This window comes from Toxoplasma gondii, chromosome V (genome assembly GCF_000006565.2).
Source record: "Toxoplasma gondii ME49 chromosome V, whole genome shotgun sequence".
NCBI classification, from domain to species: Eukaryota; Apicomplexa; class Conoidasida; order Eucoccidiorida; family Sarcocystidae; genus Toxoplasma; species Toxoplasma gondii.
The window spans coordinates 2,679,602-2,700,327 of NC_031472.1; the positions used below are offsets into that span (position 1 = coordinate 2,679,602).

General features: G+C 49.7%; 3 protein-coding genes across 3 annotated transcripts; 2 read left to right on the forward strand and 1 right to left on the reverse strand.

Annotated features, from left to right (window-relative positions):
* Positions 1 to 322: 322 nt before the first annotated feature.
* TGME49_284602 (E1-E2 ATPase subfamily protein) lies at positions 323 to 6,011 on the forward strand (the record flags this gene model as incomplete). Its single annotated transcript, XM_018781930.1, has 9 exons — positions 323 to 584; positions 1,167 to 1,283; positions 1,710 to 1,827; positions 2,430 to 2,560; positions 3,265 to 3,446; positions 3,947 to 3,987; positions 4,533 to 4,684; positions 5,381 to 5,529; positions 5,922 to 6,011. The coding sequence occupies 9 exons, from the start codon at positions 323 to 325 to the stop codon at positions 6,009 to 6,011; spliced, it is 1,242 nt and encodes a 413-aa protein (XP_018637723.1).
* Positions 6,012 to 6,083: 72 nt separating this feature from the next.
* Positions 6,084 to 15,803, forward strand: TGME49_284598 (haloacid dehalogenase family hydrolase domain-containing protein; the record flags this gene model as incomplete). Its single annotated transcript, XM_018781929.1, has 17 exons — positions 6,084 to 6,086; positions 6,381 to 6,455; positions 6,847 to 6,906; positions 7,330 to 7,440; positions 7,723 to 7,785; positions 8,427 to 8,616; positions 8,746 to 8,921; positions 9,377 to 9,482; positions 9,960 to 10,080; positions 10,796 to 10,979; positions 11,347 to 11,478; positions 12,200 to 12,250; positions 12,868 to 13,045; positions 13,724 to 13,878; positions 14,235 to 14,332; positions 14,724 to 14,916; positions 15,389 to 15,803. The coding sequence occupies 17 exons, from the start codon at positions 6,084 to 6,086 to the stop codon at positions 15,509 to 15,511; spliced, it is 2,019 nt and encodes a 672-aa protein (XP_018637724.1). The 3' UTR covers positions 15,512 to 15,803.
* Positions 15,804 to 17,308: 1,505 nt separating this feature from the next.
* MED10 (mediator complex subunit MED10) lies at positions 17,309 to 20,613 on the reverse strand (the record flags this gene model as incomplete). The annotated part of the gene is made up of 5 exons (XM_018781928.1): positions 17,309 to 17,575; positions 17,978 to 18,176; positions 18,914 to 19,019; positions 19,834 to 19,918; positions 20,269 to 20,613. The coding sequence occupies 5 exons, from the start codon at positions 20,611 to 20,613 to the stop codon at positions 17,309 to 17,311; spliced, it is 1,002 nt and encodes a 333-aa protein (XP_018637725.1).
* Positions 20,614 to 20,726: the final 113 nt, after the last annotated feature.

The following is a 20,726-nucleotide window of genomic DNA, read 5'->3' on the forward strand; positions in this document are numbered from 1 at the left end:
GGGGAAAACGTGAGGCCCGAAGGAGTAAGTATGTCGCAGACGGCATAACTTCGACCGTCGTGTGATGACGAAGAACAACACTGAAGAAAGCTGTGGGAGGTACTACATAGAAAGAGACTACTTGTTGGACGGACACCTGCAGCGAAGCCAAAAGAGAAATATCGGATTTCCAGCGGAGAGGTAGAAGGGCTCACAGAATAAAGTGAGCTAATGATTGCTTCAAAGAACAGATCTGGATGGAAATCAGGGCAGTCCCTCGTTCAAAATTGAAGCTCAACTGTATTTTCCGGGAATAAAGTCCTCAACGCAAGAGGCCTTCAAAATGAGCAGAGAAGAACCCTACTTGGAGGCGGTGTATGGGGAACTCCACGATACGGTGGAGAGAGTGGGAGATATCTCGTTGATGGTCGACGAAGTATCCGTGGAGAATTCGCCCTCTGGCTACCCTCCACTGGGAGACTCTAGAGACGTCACAGTTTTCAACTCCCCCTCGAGATCTTCCTCGCCAGACAGTTTCGCAGATGAGGTACAAGGACTCACGAATCAGGAAGCCGAAAAACTGCAAATGACTGTCGGTTTCAACGGTAAGGGCATGACAGAGGGACTAAAACTCCATATTTGAGCAGCGCGTATTCTTTTCCATACAGCATTGACGGGTGAGGCTGCCCATGCTCCGATGCCTGTGTGCGACGTGTGCCTCAATGCGGAGAGACAGAAGCAGCCACATGTCTACACGTTACCGCTTCGGTATATACATATCTCTACGATTACATCTTGCGCTGAATCGTGAGAGGATTCATAGGATGCAGATTTTCTCAGAACCATCTTTATGCTTCTGTGCGTTCATCGGGTGACCAGGGAAATTTGTTCACATTTTCATTTACCACACTTCGCACGAGATGCTCTCGCGCTGTATCGGTTTGGACTGCTGTCGCCTTTTTTGGCTCTCGGTTGGGATACAGAGATCTCCTCAACAGATCTGCGGCAACTCATTGCTGGCATGTTCCGGCAACTGCCTGCCGGTATGTCTGTCGTGCATTTCTTCGATTTCGTGAAGAATCAATACTGCTGGATGTTTAACATCATCAGGCTGTACATGTTCCTCCCGTTTCCGCGTCACTCTTTCTCGCCTGTCTTATGAGATTGGTTTGTCCATGTTCCTGCAGAAATCGCCACTCAACGCAAACCGGGGATTCTCGTTTTCCTTTCTTATTTCGTGGGGACCGTTCCCATTATCATGATCCTGACAGCCATCATCACGGCGTCAATTCCTGGAGTCACAGGTGTTAACTCACAGATGATCTCAAATAAACGCTGCCGAACTCGAGATAACGTTTACAAGCGCATACGCAAACGCGTTTCTGTGTGATTCCTGCCGAATAGTCTACGCTTAAATCTCCTCATGCTTGTGTATGTATAGAGTGGGACATCGAGGCGAGGGAAACAACCGGAAGTAACTGCCCGGACTGGCCGTTAGAATACACAATAAACACAGGCCTATTCGTCTTCTCACATTGGTCGTTTGTTCACACGCATATCTCGGCTTTTACACAGAAGAACAAGTAGTGTAAAGCAGTTGATGCATTTGAAACGGTCGTATTTGAGAGGTGCACGCGAACTAGGACCCAACTTGCGACCGATAATTGTTCAGGAAACCTTAATTTCGGAAATCAGGACTTACTTTTCTCACTTTGCCACTCTTTTTTCAGGCGAGCGAGACTTTTTCAGTTTGACCGCTATTCTCGTCGAGTTGTTCCTGATTGTTGGGATGGAGCACATCAGCGAGAGGAACGCGGGGAATGCAGTCGGCGAACTGGAGAAATTGAAGCGAGTCTTCCATAAAACTCCTTTACTGTCCCCATGAAAACGCGGTTTTTTGTGGGACCCTTGTGTCCTGGGCCTTTAGGCCCATGTATTTATTTATATATGAGACGATATGCGAACCAAATGGTGTCCAGCAGGATCCAATGAGGGTTGGTGTGAAGCTTATCAAAAGAGTTTTAAGGGTGTGACCATATCGAATGCCCACAATATTAGAAAACACTTTTGGAGGCAGTATTTGAGGAGGAAAGAACACTTTCTAAGCTAACCTAGTTGCGTACGGGCACTATCAATTCATATATTCATAGGCATTTGGAAAATCCTTTGTTTTTCTTGTCGCCGCGAGATCCAGTGCGACCATCTCAGTGGAGGCCGATAGTATCTGGGCGACGGAGAACGTACCTCCAGTTCTGTTTCTTGAAGTGAAACAATACACTTGCGTTCAGTAAACCCTAACTTGTCTCAGTTCATTCCTGAACGCACAGACGTACATACATACGGAAGCATGCTCGTACGAATGCAGCTACCACTCTCCCAAAATAGTGCCAGAGATGCATGGGGTATGCGAATACATGTATGTGTATGTGCTTCATGTTCTGTCTCCTCAGTGCGCCAATGTGTCAGTGCAAACGAGACGGGCAGTGGGTGACAATAGCAGCACGAGAACTGGTGCCAGGAGATATCGTGGCGCTCAGAGGCGGAACAATCGCGCCTGCAGATGGGAGGCTCGTGGGCCGCGGTAAGGAAGCGCCCTAGAATGCCAGCCGTGACTCATGAAAGACGGGCCTTCTTTTCTGTAGAGTGGTCGGGATTTACCTATTTTCTTGAGTCTCCCCCGCGCCTCTTGTTCGCAGTTCCTCGTATCCTAGCTTTCACATGCCGCTGGCTCACGCCATCCCTTAGGCGACGGACTGTCCACCTTCTGGGGATCGCGTCCCCCTGTTGTTTTGTTCATCGTAGGCGATTTGAGCGTGTTTTTTCTGTTCGGCGCTGACCCAATTAACCTCTTTTTCAGTAGTTGGTTTCTGGTGGCTGGGTGGCGCGACCAGACGCTTCGTACTTATCGTTTTTTCCCGCTACTTCTAGTCGTATCATGGCGGGTAGTTGTTCTCAGTGGGTGCGTTTGCGCTTGGCTTTTTCGGAATATTGTGGCCATCGTTGGAGTCGCTTTACCAATAGAGCCATGCCTCATGAAAAGGTGTAAACATGCAAAAGGGTGTCGTGAGGGTTTGTTTACCGTCATCAGGCATTCCAAATCTCTGGGGTGGTCGCGTCTGTTTTTACATATTGGACTTGAGTGTTCTGTTGCTTTGTAGCATTGGCTCTCTCTCTACTGCTCCAACGGCCCGCAATTTACAGTGTAGGTGGCCATAGGAACCCGCACGCTCCCAGCCACTGCTCAACCTTCTTTCTAGCCTGTTTACTCTCCACTGTCTTCTCTAGGGCTTCCTATCCTCGTCGATGAATCTTCGCTAACTGGAGAGTCATTGGCAGTCACGAAGGCCAGAGGCGACACGATGCTCCAAGGTGCGGTCATTCAGAGCGGCGAGCTGTACCTGCTCGTCGAGAAAACAGGGGCAGACACTCTGTTCGGGAAGGCTCTTGAGCTTCTTGGCAAAACAGAGGTAAGGGGCATCCAGTAGAAAGACACAACATAGAGGTGACGTGGGCCTATCATGACAAAAGAGAAACAAAGACGTTACACGCAGGCAGCAGGTTTGCCTGTGATGCCGGCCCTCCATAATGCGGACCTGCCCTTCACGTTAGAAGCGTTCCGAGATGTTTCGGGAATCTGAAAAAAGCTCGCCTCGCCACGTCGTGAAAACGGCCGAAAAGACGATATACACGGTTACAATTCAGCACAGTTTACAAAGATACGTGCATGTAAATATATGCGTATAGAAACGAGCTAAACTGAGGCATTCTGTCTGTCGCACCTTACGGCCCTTGTTTGCGGAAAACAGGCGAGGTGTAGTAACAAGGGAAATTGAGTTATGGAGAGGTGTAGTTGCGTTAGAGGCTGGGTTCCAGTATTTTCGAGATGCAGTGCCTTCTCATTTGCGCGGACGGGAAAGCCGTCTGTGTCATGACAGTTTTCTTTTCGCCGACTGTGATTCATTAACAGACGAAAGGAAATCTGAAACAAGTTCTGGAGAAAGTTGCCAGGTGAGGAGAAACAGGAGTTAGCGATGAAGAGGCATATGAAAACAGACTCAACACCCATCTTTTGCTCGGTGCAAGTAGTGTCCCCGCTTAAATACATGCGATAAATTGACGATATCGTAATGCATATACACATTTGCAGATGCCCCTCCGCTCCAGTGAAAAATCCTACACCACTAAGATCATTTTTTAAGTTAGCCATGTATAGCCACGGCTATCTTTATGGAGGTATGTATTCATGACTGCCTGCATGCATGAATATATAAATGCCCACCTGCATCCCACCTGGTCAATCTCGACTTGAACGCAATGCTGCCATGTGAATGTCTATTACGCACTTCACTGTTACTGGCTGTGCCCATGTTTATGCTTACACACATCTGTAAAATATGTGCGTGTATATGTGCATATATATATATATATATAAATATATATACACGAGGCAGAGAGTTTCTTCTTGCTCGTGGGAGGTGTATTAAAGTCCAAATAAAGTTACAAGCACAGTTGCAATTCGACTTTTTGGCAGTTGTGTCTGTCCGGTTCTTTAGACTCATCTGCGGCGTCGGCGCGGTCTTCAGCGTCGTGCTGATGTTCGTCCTCGTCTTCCGCGATGATGTCCCCTGGTACCAGGCCTTCGCATTCGGTCTCGCTCTCCTCTGCTGTATCTTGCCTTCCGCAATGCCTCTTGTCACCACCGCGGGTGAGTTATAGAGACAGAGTAATGAATCTAGCTGTGCGTAGGTTGGTTTGGCTTCGCCACCTATTTCGTATCAACTGTGAAAGTGTCACCGTATCCTGTGCATTCCAAAGCCTTCTCAGAGGAACAGCAGCTCTCGCTCCCCGTGTCACTCACGCCTAAGGAGAATTTCGTTCCTCAGCAAGGGAACTTGCCATCTGGATAAACAGAAATCTGCAGCAACATGTCCGTACACATCAATAGCTGGAGATCTGCTCATCTATATCTCTCGTTGCCGAAGGAGGTTGTCCCGCAGTCCTTGTGTGTACCGGGCTACCTGTGAGAAATGGTCGACGACACAAATAAGCATATTGTAGCATCACAGCGCCGGACGTTCTATGCCATTTGAACTCCTTCACGTGTGGGTACCTGCAAATATTCACACGAGTTGAAAGTGGGGACAGAGAAAAGCAGGGGTAGAAATCAAACCTAATATACGGCCTGCGATCGTAGAGTCTCTGAACGATGACTATAAAAAGGTACATGGCTCCCTGGGATGATGAGAAAGAGGGCATTTCTCTTGTGTATCCTGTGTCTCTTCTTGTTTCTCACGATTGTCGACTGATCAGGTGCCACGACAAGATGGCGGCAAACGGTTCGCCTTCATCGCTTGCGTAGAAATGGGCTCTTGTGTTTCTCCCATGCGGCTGTCGCATGCAGTCCTTTCGACAGGAGCACTGGAGTTGAGCAGAGAGAAAGCTCTCGTTTCTCGTCTCTCTGCGATCGAAGAACTGGCCGGCATGGACATCCTCTGCAGTGACAAAACGGGAACGTTGACCCTGAATAAGCTCGTCATTGACAAAGAGGAGGTGGGTCCGTCTGGCCTCGTCTTTTACGAAACGGAACCCCAGACCACGGGGACAAGACTACTTGTTCTGTTCAGCCTCCAGTTTTTTCCCAGCACGTGATATGAGTGACTACTTTATTCGTCTCTTGAGGTGCCCGTGTTTCGTGCTTCCATATCCCTCGTTATCTTCGGTTTCGTGATGCAGTCCCGTGACTCAGTCCTTTTAGATTTTCAAGCGCGCCCGCCGTGGTCGCGAATGAATTCATTGGTTCGCAGTCTATGGTGGCCGGCACACCCCGGCGTCTTCCGCGCCTCTGAAACCGCATGCAAGTATCGCTCTTGATTCTGTGGACGACTTGAGAGACACGAAAAAAAAAGCCATGTGTTTTCCACACCCTGTGTTTTGCATGTCAGTCACACGCGAGGGAGCAGCCTTTGTCGGTGTTTCCACGAGTGTGCGTCGATCGACGTTCCAAGAAGGAAGCCCCCCTGGCGGATTCATAACCAGAGAACACGATGTGCAAAGTCCGCTCTCAGCTGCTAGTTGTGCGCTTTCTGACTCGGGTGTGCACAGGAATGGTAAACGCATTTGTGCATCTTACTTTCTGCCACCGGCGATGAAGGAACCCGTTCAGCTTCGTGCTGTATAAGAGTTGATTCCTTTTGGAGGCAGCCATATCCCATAGTTTTGAGCAGACTCACTAGGGCGTGTCGAGACAACCGTTATAACTCACTACCTCTTGAAAAGATGGGGGAGGTGGGGGAAGAGGGTAAGGCAGAGAGGCACTTATAGATATCAGAAGACGAGCTGTCGTGTCTCTCCATTGTGAAGAGCCCGTCGCTCTGTTTCCTGCCACTGGCCTCTTCATGCAGATCATTGAGGCGCCTGGCTTCAGCAAAGATGAGGTTCTGCTCTACGCAAGTTTGGCATCGAAGCAAGAGAATCCGGTAAGCACGCGAAAAGCCGGAAAACGAAGGAACTAGATCTGAAGAGGGGGACATACAAAACCGAAGGGACAACAAAGGAGGGGAGAAAAAAGTTGCTTTCTTGTATGCCAGCACGACCGCCAATTTACAGAGCCATTATCTGTGCAAGTCTCATAGTCGATGCTTTCTATCTTCTCCCCGTGTGACGTCGAACAAACGGAGATGAGGGAAGAAGGAGAAATAAAGACACGGACTGATGGAAAGGGTGATCGGGGGAGACCATGCAGGGACAACCGTTAATTACGCGTTGAAATGAGCCGCGTGCTCTTCGCATTCTCTCTCAAACAAGAAAATAGGAACCGTTGAGGCTGCTCTCGGACAACTATTCCCTCGGGTGTGCTTGACCTGTCAGGAGCCGATCGACAAGGCTATTCACGAAGCCCAACCGGGGGTTGACCTCAGTCCCTACAAAGTAAGAATGCTTAGGTACCGCGCATGTATGGGTTATATCGACGCACTGCCCCTTTTCAGAGCGAAATTACTTTTTTCGACCTGGACAAATGACATGTGCGTTGTGTTTGTTGTTCAAAGTGCAACATCCAACACACGGGAGGCGAGTTTTCTGAGTTTGACACTAGTTTATGGTTCCACCTGTTGATTTACACAGATAAGTCTACGCGCATCTGCATGTGTAGGACTTTGCACCCGTGCAGCCACAGATATCGCGTTGTGAAGCTGCACTTTATCCTGCTCTGTCAAGGAAGGGATCCAAATTGCTGTCACACTGTACTAGGTCAACGATCTTCCAAGCTGCCTGTATGCTACGCCGTAAGCCACGAAGCGGCCCGTAGACCTTGCTCGTCGTGCGTTCGTTGTTTCTTCGGCCTCGGTTCAGATCCTTCAGTTCGTTCCCTTCAATCCACTCGATAAGCGAAGCGAAGCCACAGTTAAATTTCCCGACGGCAAGATCCGGGTCATTGTGAAAGGCGCGCCGCAGCTTGTCATGGTCAGTGAGTCGCTCTCACAGAACGAGAATCGAGAAGCTTCACTAGGGACGCGCACAGTAAAAGAAAAATCTGTAGAACGGAAACAGCAGGGAGAAAGCAGAGGAAATAACGCCGATGTCCGAGGCTCTGTGCACAAGTTTTTGTCCAGCTTCGTTCGGCGCTTTGCATGCTACGTCTCAGCGCCTTAGATGCTGCAATTATTTCTTCGCTTCGCTTTCTTTTGCGGTCGCGTGACAGCTGCCATGAAGGTGTGCCGCATGCGTCTCTCTCTGGTATCGCAGAAAATGCTCGGCGACTCGAGTGCACACCTCATCAAGGAATTTGACTTTGCTATGAACCGCCAGGTACGTCCATTCGCGGGTTTGTGACATAAATCAATTACCCTGCACGCAAGTATTTCCAAGTGAATTCACATAGGCGTTGTCGCATAGGTGTTCATCACCTGAAGGAAAATGGTCTATAAAAGACACACATAAACAGGTGTGTACCCACACATGTAGTTGTTTCTAGACCTTCGTGGGCCTGGGGAAAGATGTGCAGGTATTTAGCGAAAACACGACGCTGCTCCGCAGACTTGGACAGCCAGTGCCGCAAGCCCATGAAACCAACAGGGGAACGAGAACTTGACATCCGCCCCCCGATGTGACTACGCTGTCCATGCGCGTGCTTGTGGCGACTCACAATCAAATGTTCCTACAAATCTACAAGGACATCCATATGTCACTACATAAACACGATCATATATATACGGATATATAGATATAGACGTAGGGGCCCACGAGTAAAGGAGGATTCCTATATATTTTCTTGTATGCATGTTTGTACCCGCTTGAAGACGCACAGGCAAACGTAGAGCTTTTTGTGTCAAGCCTGTATTCTTTGTTGGCTGTGGCTCTGCGTCTCCTTTTCCTTGCGACAAACTGTCGTTTGTCGCGTCCGTTTGTGTTGCCTCGTTTCGCTTCACTTGCCCTTGCGTTTTGTGCAGGCAGAGAGAGGCCTGCGAACGCTCGGTGTGGCCATGTGTGAAGCCACCGTGCCAGCTGACGGGAGTGCAGTTCGAACGGGAGAACTGGAATTCCTGGGACTGATCTCGATGCTCGACCCTCCGAGGGAAGATACGGCGTCGACCGTTGACAAGGCGATGGATCTAGGAATCGACGTGAAAATGATCACTGGTGAGCGGTTGCCTCCTCCGGAGCCTAGGGGAGAGCAGCCACCTTGGCGGCAGCCCAGCGACGTTCGCCGCTGAAAATATCCTTGCAGGCGTCTTCGGTTTGCGAACTTTTTCCGGGGACTCTGCTCAGGAGATCAGCGCGCGATCGCCATGGAGATGTGTCGACGCCTGAACATGGGGACAAACGTTTTGGGAGAAGAAGCCTGGTCCGGAGAGGTCGATCTCGCGACGAAAATGGGAGGCTTTGGAAAACTTGCGGAATCCGCCAATGGCTTCGCCCAAGTTAACCCTGAACATAAATTCTTGGCAAGTCCACCGTCAACCGAAAGGCTCTTTCCACACACGTTGCCAACTCAGCTACGTCTACTGCGCATAGGAATACTCAGGCTTTTCCATCCATTTGAATGCATCACGCAAGCATTGATCTACAGGCAAAGATATATATATATATATATATATATATATTTACATATACGTAGACATGGAAAAAACAGATACAAAGAGTTTATGTATTTATTGATGTCTATAAATCACAGCGAAAACGCGGGATAGGGACCCGAATTAATTCGCTGAAAGGTGGATCGGGTAGCTATCGCAGGCGAACTTGCCTATTCTGGTTCCTCTTCGCGCAGAACATTCGGTCCGTCTTTGGGGCGTTCTTCTCCTGTTTCCCTTCTTTGGTATTCTCGTTTACATACTCTCAGCGCCTCAGCTTTTGTCCTGCCAGTGGGCTGTGTTGTTGCGCTCTTGTGCGTTTGTAGATCGTTCAGTCCCTGCAGGAAGAGAAGCACATGGTCGGCATGACTGGTGACGGTGTCAACGACGCCCCAGCACTGAAGAAGGCAGACGTCGGCATTGCTGTGGCAGGTGCGCCAAAGAGGTTCGTTGGGCTCTTGGTTTAGAAACCATCGAGACCCTTCGTTGGTCGCTGTGCTCTCTTTCGTCCTTCTTCTTTTTGCTGCGCTGTCCCGCCTGGTTCGCCTCGTTCCTTGCTTTGCGCTTGCCTGTCAGTCAAGCACCAACGTTTCTTTCGTCCTTGGTTCGCTTCCCTGTTTTGAATGCCAGCCACTTCGGTTTGGCCATCACTCACCTCACACCCTTTCCGTCTTATTCTCTTCTTCACGTTCTCGTTCCCTTTTCTCTGGATCGTTCTGCTTGCCTGCTTTCCCCGTCTTCTCTTGGTTCGTTTCCTTTCGCCGCGTCGTTTCGTTCGTTCCCGTCTATGTCGGCATCCGCGGTTTCTCTTTCCGAGCCTCTCGGTCGTCGCGCCCTTTCTTCCTTCTTCCCTTTGTCTGTCTTTGTCGCCGCGCATGGCATCTCCCTTCTCTTTTTCCCGTCGCTCAGGCGCCAGTGACGCTGCGCGGGCTGCCGCAGACATCATTCTTCTGGAGTCGGGTCTCTCACCGATCATCCAGGCCCTCATCGTCAGTCGGTGCATTTTTCAAAGGCTTCGAAACTACGTTGTGTAGGTGTCTTCGTTGAGGCGGAAATGACCAGCCGATTATCAAGGAGGCTGAATCCGAAAAAACACCGCAGGACGGTCAAAGGATGTTTTTTCTTCTCGTCCTCGCGATTCTCTCCTGCCTCGCATCGACACATTGTCTACCGTTTCTCCGATCCTCTCAGATCTCAACTGATAGGCGGAGTTGTCAGTGCGTGCCTGCGAACGTGTCTCGCATGGCTACAGAGGTATCCGCTTTCGAGTTTCCCGGGCGGCCTCCCGCATGTTTTGCTTTCCCCGTATCTGTTCTGCTTTTCTTTGGTATGTATCCTGCGACGTCCTCGCAAAAGCTTCTTCCTCAAAGGCCGCTTTGTCTCATGTCGGAGATCCAGTGCTCTGTCTGTCCAAAGGCGTTTCGCTACGCAAGTGCCTCCCCAGCTATGCATCATTAGCGTCTCGTTTCTCGGTTCGTCTCCGTTTGTCCTTTACGTGCGGCCAGACGCAGGACCAAGCCCCAGAAGCCCCGACCTCTAACGGTCTTATGGGGCATTTCGGAATCACGTGGTCTCTCCCTCTGCCTTCCGCATCGGTTGCTTGTTTTTCGCTCCATTCGTTTTTGTTCTCTCCCCGTACATGAGAACGAATGTGTCAGCGCTTGAAGCAAATTGGAGGGAAGAAGATCTGTCTTTCACTCTAGGTTCTACTCAGGGCAATCCGGCTGCGGTCTGTCTCCTGTCAGATTTCGAGTGGCCACCAGTCTCCTGCTTCTCCTGTCCTACTGGACGACCGCGATGATGCGCGTCGTCTCCCCGCCTCTCTGGTGCCTGCTTCTCCTCAAAGTCCTGAACGACGTGTCCATGATGGCAACCAGCACAGACCACGTGGTCGCCTCCACAAAGCCTGAGAACTGGAAGGCAGTCGAGGTAGGAGGCAGTCTCCTTCGCTTTTTGGTTTGCCTCTCTGCTTTTCTGGCGCTACGATGAAGCCGAAGGCGTGCGTTTGACCGATAACTCTAGAACGACCATGAGAAAGAATCTAACCTAATAATGAACTCCGTACTTGGAAATGAAAAGAGCGCTAGGATGACCAACTCGATCCTACTGGGAGTAATCACCTCCCAAGCAGGAGTAGTATACTTGTAAGCTTTCTCTAGGGGGTCCAAAATCCTGGACTCGCCTTCTCCGTGGCTGCTCTGCCACTGAGAAACCCAATCGACAGGGCGACCGAGCTCCGTTTCACTGCGCCTCGACATCTGCCACCCTCCACAGTTGTCTCTCCTTTACCACTCAGACCCTGGCAATCTCAGCGACTCTCGGCACCGTTGGCGCGGTCGCATGCATCGTTTTCTCTGTCCTCGCGAGTCCAACGACACAAGAACACACTCGGTTCTGGGAGGCTTGGGGTCTGCAGCCCCTCACCCGGGTGAGAGGCAGACGTGAGAGAGAGACGTTGGATACCACTACTCGTGATGCGCTTAGCCCAATGGTCATGAGAACCACAGTGGAACTTGCATCCGGTGAGCAGAGGCAGTGAAGATATGCCGAGAACCTAACTGATGTAGGTCAACCTTTCTGTCTACGGACATTCAACTCCACCACGTTTAGCTGTCTTATGCATCCCAGTGGGGTGATGGAATAAAGCAGTCAAGAAAAGCGTGAATGTCTCCATCTTATAGCGGGACTCACGGTAAGTAAGATAAGGAGGAAACCGACACCGCGCCCCAAAACCGTCGCATTTTCTAGAGTGCGCGGCTCCACTGGACGGAGCGAGAGGGGAAGAAATCTGCTGCAGACACCAGATGCACCAGAGAGAAACAAACGCGACAATGCGAGAGTGACTGCGCGAACAGGAGACGAAATGCAGCACAAACGAGAAAGAGGAAGCGTGTACAGAGAGAGAAAATGCGCATGCGAGACCCGCAAGAAGGCACAAGACCGGAGGGAGGCGCAGGCCATTGGCACAGACAGGAGAAGAGTGGAAAGCATGTGAAACAAATAGAAATAGATAGCTGGGAACAAAGTGCAAGGACGCGCACTGGATTGATTCTCCATTTCGGTGTCTGACAAACGCCATCTGACTGGATAGACGGAATATCTGCTTCTTCCTCTTCTGGCTTGCTGGGTCGATGTTGTCCTTTCTTCAGTCGCAGCTTAACCTTGCCATTTTTCTCCTCGCTGGGATTTTGATTCAATCCGTAGGTCCAACTTCCTTCAATTCCTCGTCTCTCTCTCCCTTTGCGCCTCTTTTTTGCTGTATTCTCTTCACGCTGGCTTCCCCTTTGCTACACTTCTCACTCGCTTCTCTCTACACCTAAAAGCGTCGCTTCAAGGTAGAGCAGCGCTGCTTTAATGTGTTTTACGAATTTGAAGCAAATCTATTCGTCATCACTCTTCCCCACAGGTTGACATACACATATGAGCATATGTGTGTATGTAGACGTTTATCGTTAACCGCTTGTTAATAGGGCAGGGCGGATCAACCTGACCTGGCGTCATCATGGCGCCTGTATACGAGAGGAAAGGAAGCCGAAGTATCGTTCTACGTCTCTTCCACGATATCCTTGCATATACAGCTTCTCTGCATGTTTGTATATACATATGTAGATATATATATATATATATATATATTTATGCATGTATACGTATATGTATATATATATATATATATGTATATGCATGCACAACTGTATCTGGATATATAATCATGTACTCAGTGATGTATGTATGAGCCTGCAAATACATAAGCACAGTGGGGCGTTTTTGGTGTAAGCAGTATGACTGCATGCGGAGTACGTGGTATTTCTGTCTTCAGGGGCTCTTCAGCGCGCGTACTAAAGGCGCGTTTTTCTTCTGCGACTCCAAAAAGACGAAGGCGCCTTCCCTTCTGATTTGCCTCTCAAGCTCTCTCGCTGTCATTTTCATGACATTCTTCACTGTGTACTTCGACGCAGACTGGGATGACGGGACCGACTTTGGCATTTGCGGAACTGGTGAGCGCTTGCTATACACTGGACGCAAGAAAACAGAGTTGACATGACACAGGCGATGTGCCGGCATGCTCGACGACGCCTTCATCCGCACATACACACACACACGCAGTGATGTGAATAAATAAATGTATTTGTATATATAGATATGCAATTTTTGTTCGACGCGAATAATGCCAATGCCAGACTTTAAAAACAATATGAGATGCTGTAGAACCATTTTTTGTGAAGATACGGAAGTATGCGATCTTCGCTGTTGATCACTGGCTTCTGCATGTTCGATGTCGTTGCAGGCCTGGACCAGGTCTGGTTCTGTCTGTGGTTCCCCTTGGTTGTCTGTGGGTCTCACAACTGGAGTCATATTCATTATCCTAGGTGCTATATTGTCACCGTTTATTCGATGCTGCCTCTTCCCCCGACTTTCGCCAACTCTTCTGCCCTCCTTGGCGACTCCACCAGCCAGGTCCGGGCTCATGGCATTGTCCCTTGTATCCTCAGTTCCCCTTTCCTTCGTTCCTCCATGTCATTGTTCTTGACCCCCGTCGTCTCTGTTTCTTCTCCTTCGCTTCCTTCTTCTTGTCACCCTTCTCATCCCTTTACCTCTGGTTCTTCCCGCTTGCAATCGAATCCTGCTCTGCACACTTCGTCCCGGTCTCCTGCCGTGCTGCAACCTGTGCGCAGGCTGGGGAGCTGCTGGCGTTATCTGGCTGTATGCTCTCCTTTGGTACCTCGCCATGGACGCGTTCAAGGTGCTCGTCGTGAAGGCGTTTTTCGACGAAACCGGACTGTGCAGCTGCGTCCATGGAGATGCAAATCAGCGGAAAAAGGCGTTTCAGGTAGAATTTAGCGAGCCGTGGATGCGCGTCTTAGGTTCACCTGTGGTCACAAAGGGGCGAAATCGTAACTCGCTCGCAGGGAAGAAATGGCTAAAGAGCAGGCACAGTCAACGTAGATAAGATCATTCACTCTAGAAGTCGAAGGGCCTATCACAATAGCAGCCATCGCCACACACCGCCCGCATATGCAAATCCATAGAGACGTTCGTATGCGTATGCGTGGTCAAGTCACACATACATTTACACATAGTAGCGTAGATTGGGCCCTGTGAGAGAAGTTCTCGTCAAGAGTTTCTCCTAGTGTATGAGCTTGGTCAACCTTCTTCATTTGTTTCATATCCGGCCTGTCTGCAAAGGAGTTTCGGAGGCTCCGGCGCGAAGCGCAGACACAGAAGCTCGCTGCTGGAGTCGCTGCGACGGTCCAAAAGCAGCGGGACAGCTATGAGCAGCAGAGGTGAGGATCCGTTTAGCAGCGTGGCTAGCCTTCAAGAAGCCTCTTTGTTCCCGTTAGCACTTTCCTCCAATCAAAGTCCACAATGCTTCGCCAGTACCGCCTTCCATGAATCGCCTTCCTGTTCCTTTCTTTTCGCATGCGGCCTCCTGTCGACTCTGTAGCCGCCTCTCCCTTGACTGGCTGTCTACAGTTGAGACAACCTCCTCCCCCATGCTCGCGCTTCTACCGTCTTCGGAGGGGTTTGACATTCTCAGCATTCATTTTCTCGGAGTTACACGAAACCCGTTTGTCCCCCCACACCACGCCAATTCATTAGTCCCATCGTTGTGACCGAGAGAGTGGAACAGGATTTCACCGACAAGTATCTTCTTTTTGTGCTTTCGGTTTTCAGGCGATCTAACATAGGGGGCCGCCCGAGTGTCCACCTCTTGGCTCCGCCGGTCGCGCAAGAAGTGAGACCGCGTTTTGAGAGCGGCCTCCAGCCGTCATTCAGTGGTTCCTTCATCTGCGTCCCCCACTCCGAGAGTGCGTCCGAACTCAAGCGCCTCGACCAGCAAGTTGCAGGTGCGATGGAGAAACTCCAGGTACGCGGGCACAGAAGCTGAAGACCCGGAAGAAAAGGACTTCTACTAGGATAAATTCACAGAACAGAGCATCCGCACTCTGTGTGCGAGTCAAACGAGACACCACGGTCATCGATTTATCTATCTATATCGGAACATTCATCCATATGTAAGGAAATATTGTGTACGCTTGTCTTCGATGATTAGACTTGTGCTGGAGCTGAGTATACGGAATATCATTAACAGGAACCTGGCGACACTATGACAGGCATTCCGATATCGGGGCAGGAGCAGATCTATAGAAATACATGTAATGACACAAATGCATACGTCAATTTGCATTTCTCCCGTTTTAAATAACTGCATGCAGGAAAAAGTGGTTCCGACGATACCGGTAGCGCTGCAGTCATAGGTGATGCAATAGGTTACCGGATATTGCCGAGTAATCCTTACACACACGTATATGTCTATATGTACAACGGATTGCCTTTAGATTCTTATGAAATGGAAAGAAGACCTCGAAGCCCACAGCGAGTTTCATCGAGGCGACAGCGCCCACGAGGAACGAAAGCATTTCCTTGGGGACTCATTTCTCCAGGAGACAGTCGAAAAATAAATCGAAGACAGGAACGCTGAATCAGGGAGGGGAAGAGAGGCCTGTGAAACGTACATTTCATTCTGTGGTGGAACAACTTTCGCCACATACGCATATTTAGTTATGTCCGCATATGCAAAATGTATATTCGTGTGTATACAAGGAGACGAGCCGCTATGCGTATGAATGAATGTTTTTTGTTTGCCTCCGTAAAAGATCGAGACAACCTTTCTTGTCTTCCCTTTCAAGGCGCCTTTTCGGCATGCGTGCTGTCTGGGCCCTTGTGCAAGTGACCGGTGATCTTGGGAGGGAAGCTTCGAATTTTAAGTTTCTGGCGTAAAACAACCCCTCTTCCATTAAATCGTTGCTCTCATTAGCGACCAGGAACGACGCAGACAGTGATTATATATACATCTGGGCGTACCCTGGGACTGTCAACACAACATAGACATGTATGTATAAATATGATTATTTATTGGGATTTGCTCACGGAGTACTTTACGTACATACATATTTGTTTTGTTGTCTGCCGAGGAATGTTTTCCTGTTGTAATTACACGCGACTACAAGGTCCTCTCAGGAGTCTCGTGTGGGACCCACCCTTTCGTTCGCCGTCCCGGCACGAACGAATGAGAACGTTCTCCAAACGCATGCGTCAACCACAGCCTTGTGCCTTGCAAGTTGCTCTCACAGCCAACATAACTCTTTGCAAAACTATATTAATAAAAATACAAATATATCCGTTTGAAGATACACATATGACGGAGCGTACACATGCAGAGAGGAACACGAGTATGCCTGAAACGCTTTTGGAAGCATCTGCAGATGCGCGGGCATGTGGATACATGTCCCTCGGCATACGCCTTCTCCCTTTTCGCTCTCTTTGAGCATGTGCATAAATAAAGGAGACACAATCAGGACTGCTAGCATCGGGAGGAATTGAGGGGTTCTTCTCCCTGACGACGATTGAAGCGACACCTAGATATGTAAGTGTATGTACGGACATAAAGATATGTAGATGTATGCAGATGAACACAGATAGGTAGAGAAATGTAGTTAGAACTATACGAATAGAAGTACGTCGATCGAACTAAGTGCACATATGGTAATGCATAGATCAGTAAACATAGATCAAAATCGGCAAGCGAATCTGTCGACTGGGTAGGACAATGCCCGGGGGAAATTTGTGGTAGGTGCGGGGAGACATGGAAGGCGCGAGCTGTCCACATGTCAGGGTTTTAAAGATGGCGGATCCATGGGCTTCGAGATCATGTTCCTTCGCTTTGTACTTGAAACGTTTAGACAAAAAGTACTAAAAGAGTCACCAAATGCCTCCGTTTAATCACCCTAAATGACCACACACGCCTGTATATTTCTGTTTTTATATAAACACAGATATGTATACGGATATGTACGTATGGAGATATGCATGTGTATCCATGCGTACATCCATGTATATAATGCACGCTCAAGCTACATCCGTGTGTGCATCTACACATCCCTATCGACCCTCACGGGCACATGACATGATGTTGTGAATGAATCCATTTATATATCTTTATATATCTTTATATATATATATATATATATATACGTATCACTGAAAAGACAGAGTATGCACGTGAACATATCTGTCCTGATAAGCTTGAGACTGATTTTGCATTCTCATACATAAGACGGGAATATGAACTGCCGCGAAACAAGCCACAGGTATCCGTGTGCGTCTGCATTTATGCATGCAGTAATATGTATGTATATTTCAACGCAGCTTGACGGAGACACAAAAACTCTCCACGGCAAGAACAGCCAAAGGCCCTTTCAGCTCGCATGACTTGCTGCATTGATCGTTTCAGACGTGGGCTGTGGCGACGGGGAAGGAAGCGTAACAGCAGAAGAGGAACGCAAGGAAGACGGATGAGAGGAAGGAAAGGGGGAAGGACTGGAAGGAGGAAACTCAGCACTTGCAGACGATGAAGGAGGGCCAGAAGAAGGAGCCGAGGCCGGAGTAGAAAAACGAGGAAAACGAGGAAGAAGGCGGTCGCATGCGTTGTAGCGTATGGCGTCATGCAGAGTGGCCTCATAAGCCTGCAAGAGGACACAGAAATCCAAACTGCGTCGAATGCGTTATCGTTCACTGACTCCGTAAAACTCGTCCACTGCGACCGCGGCGTTCGCGTCTACCTGTCGGCTGAGACTCGCGGTGACGATCGTGGAGAATCCCACAGAAACGCAAAGTTCGCAATGCAGAAACTCATAAAGATCGACCACTGTGCACGCTGACACTGGCATGTACATGTAGACACCAATATACACACATTTATACGTATCTGTGTATCGACCAGAGAGACGTCTACAGGTCTGCTGCAACGAGTCAGGAAAGCAGCAGGCGCACCAGGGGAGTTCGCCTCGCCTGTGTCGTTGCGTCGACAGAAGAAACAAGATGCAAAGGCAATTTTTTTAATGAGATAAAAGGGGAAGACCACTTACCCCGAAGGCGTCGTACACGCCACGCAGCTGGTCGTTTTTCTCCCTGTGGACGTCCAGAACGCAGCGTTTTAGCCAGTCTACGGGATCCACATTCTTGTCCAAGGCCTGGAGAAGTCCGACGGGGACAGACGCGTTGGCGAGCTGCGAGCTTGAAGACATGTACGCCTCGAGTTTCATCAGCATGCGGTCGTAGCGGAGCCTAACGACGAAGCAGAAATGCTACATCAAGCATGGTGGTATGTCCATCAGGTACACAGAGACGTCGGCTGCAGCGCAGGCAATGCAGGAGTGTGTCTGTGCAGATTCCGAACTGTACTGGGTCGATAAACCCATGCAAGCATCCACTCGCGAGAGACAGGAACCAAAAAAGGACGAGCATCCGAGAGAGCGAGAAGAAGGTAGAAAATGGAGGGATAGAGAGACGACGAGAGGCGATAAGTGATAGAATGAGCTAGAGAGATAGCGGTAGATAATGGTATAGAGGAAGACGGATACGGAGAGGTACAGACATGGAGCTTCCCACACCTAGAGAGGACTAGAGATACAGACGGAGGCATAGGTAGTGCTCCCTACAGATATAGCGGTAGAGATATTAACAGACTTGCAGAGCAAATGGGAAAGCTCGATACAAGTAGAAACAGAGGCGCGTTTAGACACCTGGCGACGAAGGTCCTAGTCGATGGTGGGGCTTTCCAATGCATCACGAAAGACACCTCCTGCACCGCCACAGAAGAAACGGCCTCTCCACGCAGCATATACACGCTCAGACTCACCAATCTCTATATCACGCGATCTCCACATGAACCACAAAGTTTTCCGCAGGCATGTGTGGCGATTCAAGCCGTTAACGGTCCTTATTTGGATCAAAGTGGCAGGTGCATGCGTTCATTTCCAGCGGCAGAAGGCGGAACGAAACGTAAAAGCAGACCGACTTACAGAAGTTTCGAGAGGCGGCGACTCCCTTTGTTGTCGGCCTTTCCCGGGGGGAGAATAACGGTCCCGTCCTCCAAGAGCAGCGTCAACTTTGTCAGGCAGTGCAGAGCTGAGAAGCAACGAGACAGGCGACAAGAGGCAGATCATGAGATCGCTTTCGTCGGACTGTGGGGGCCATGTAGACGGGAGGGAAAGGCCCAGTTCTTTATCTCTCTTTCTCGCGATGTCTTTTTTCCATTTGGCTGCTGCAGAAGGCGCACACATGTTTGTACAGCATTCTTTGTCTTGTTTCTGAATCTCCTCTTCTGCCCGCGACTCGAGCCGGCTTCCTGCACGCTTTCCTTCTCCCCCCTCCAGATTTGAGTTTCTCTGCTGGGAGAAAAAAAAACACGGAGGCCTCCACGATAACAACATTCGTTCAAAGGCGAAACAGTCTCATGTTTTTATTCTTCGCTTTTTTAGAAACAAGAAGATATCTTTCGATTCTTCACTGCGTCTCATTTTCGCTGGAAAGGGCAACATCTGTCAACCTAGCCGTGCCGCTCTACCAACTCTGCTTTTATTCTCTCGACTTCAAACACACATACAGGCACACACACCTATCCGTCTGTCTTCACGAACATATATATATATATATATATATATGTCAAAGGATATTGGCACGATACGGGAGCTCGAAAAAATCACGGACCCTGTGTTCAGCAGGCACACATTGTGCTGAGAGGACGAACACAAGGCAATCCACATCGTTCAAGTTCTACGCGTGAAGCACGGACCTGTGTTATCTCTCGTATGAACTGCGAGAGCAACGTGGCGGCGGAGCAATCTTCAACGGTAGTCAGTCCTGAATACGCTGATGCCCCTCATGATGTCTTTGCACACTGAGTAACAGTCTCTGAGGCGCAGGGGCTTTGGGCTCTCACTTTTAAAGTACAGTTTCGCAATCTTTCGGCGGTGGCGGTCACTGGCGGTCGCGGATTTGTCGCGAGGCTTTCGATGAGCTTTGCCCTGGAAACCAAGAGACACGAAACATCGAATACGGGGCCATGGAAACAAGACCTTGTATGTTTGGTCCCTCATCTTGACAGCGAGCGTTGTTGCTAGTATTTAAGTTCCCTATCGTGACGCGTGGAACAGTTCTATGAGTCCATTCGATTTACATGCATTCAGGGATAATCCTCGATTCGTCTGTAGTATACCCGCCACGGGAGGGACTGTCTATTGTGTACAGCAGGTCGAAAGACGGAGAAAGGTGCATCTACGCCTTGACATGTCCACAGACGAACGACCTTTTGCAAATCTGCGCCCTTCATCTGACTGACTTCAACTTTCCTGGCTTAGATTCACATAGTTCGCACCTCGGCTGTCGCGTCTCCCGCAACTTTCGCGCGTTTGGTCGGACCCTCAGGGTCGCCGTGGTTTGGACTCGCGGGGGCGGCCCGGACGTCGTCGTCGCTGTCGTTTCCACCGTCACTGCTGAAGTTCGAGAGAGAAGAATGGTCGTCTGAAGAAGCATTCACGTCGCCGTCTGGTTCATCGGGCGCGGGAAACGAAGAAGAGAGAGCAGTAGGAAGAGACGAAGGAAACGGAGACGACGAAGAGGGTGTGACGGAATGGGCAGCGTATGGGTGTGGAGGTGACGGATCGAGAGACTCGACGCCCGTCACTGCAGGGAAAGAAGTGGAAGAGGGCTGCAGCGACATGCTTGTCACTGGCTGAAGCGGAAGAGGCCGTCAAAGGCACCTGCGAGTGACTCGCTTTCGTGTCTCACAGCTCCTTGCGCGAGCCGAGCCCCGGCGCGCAAGACAGGCGTCGA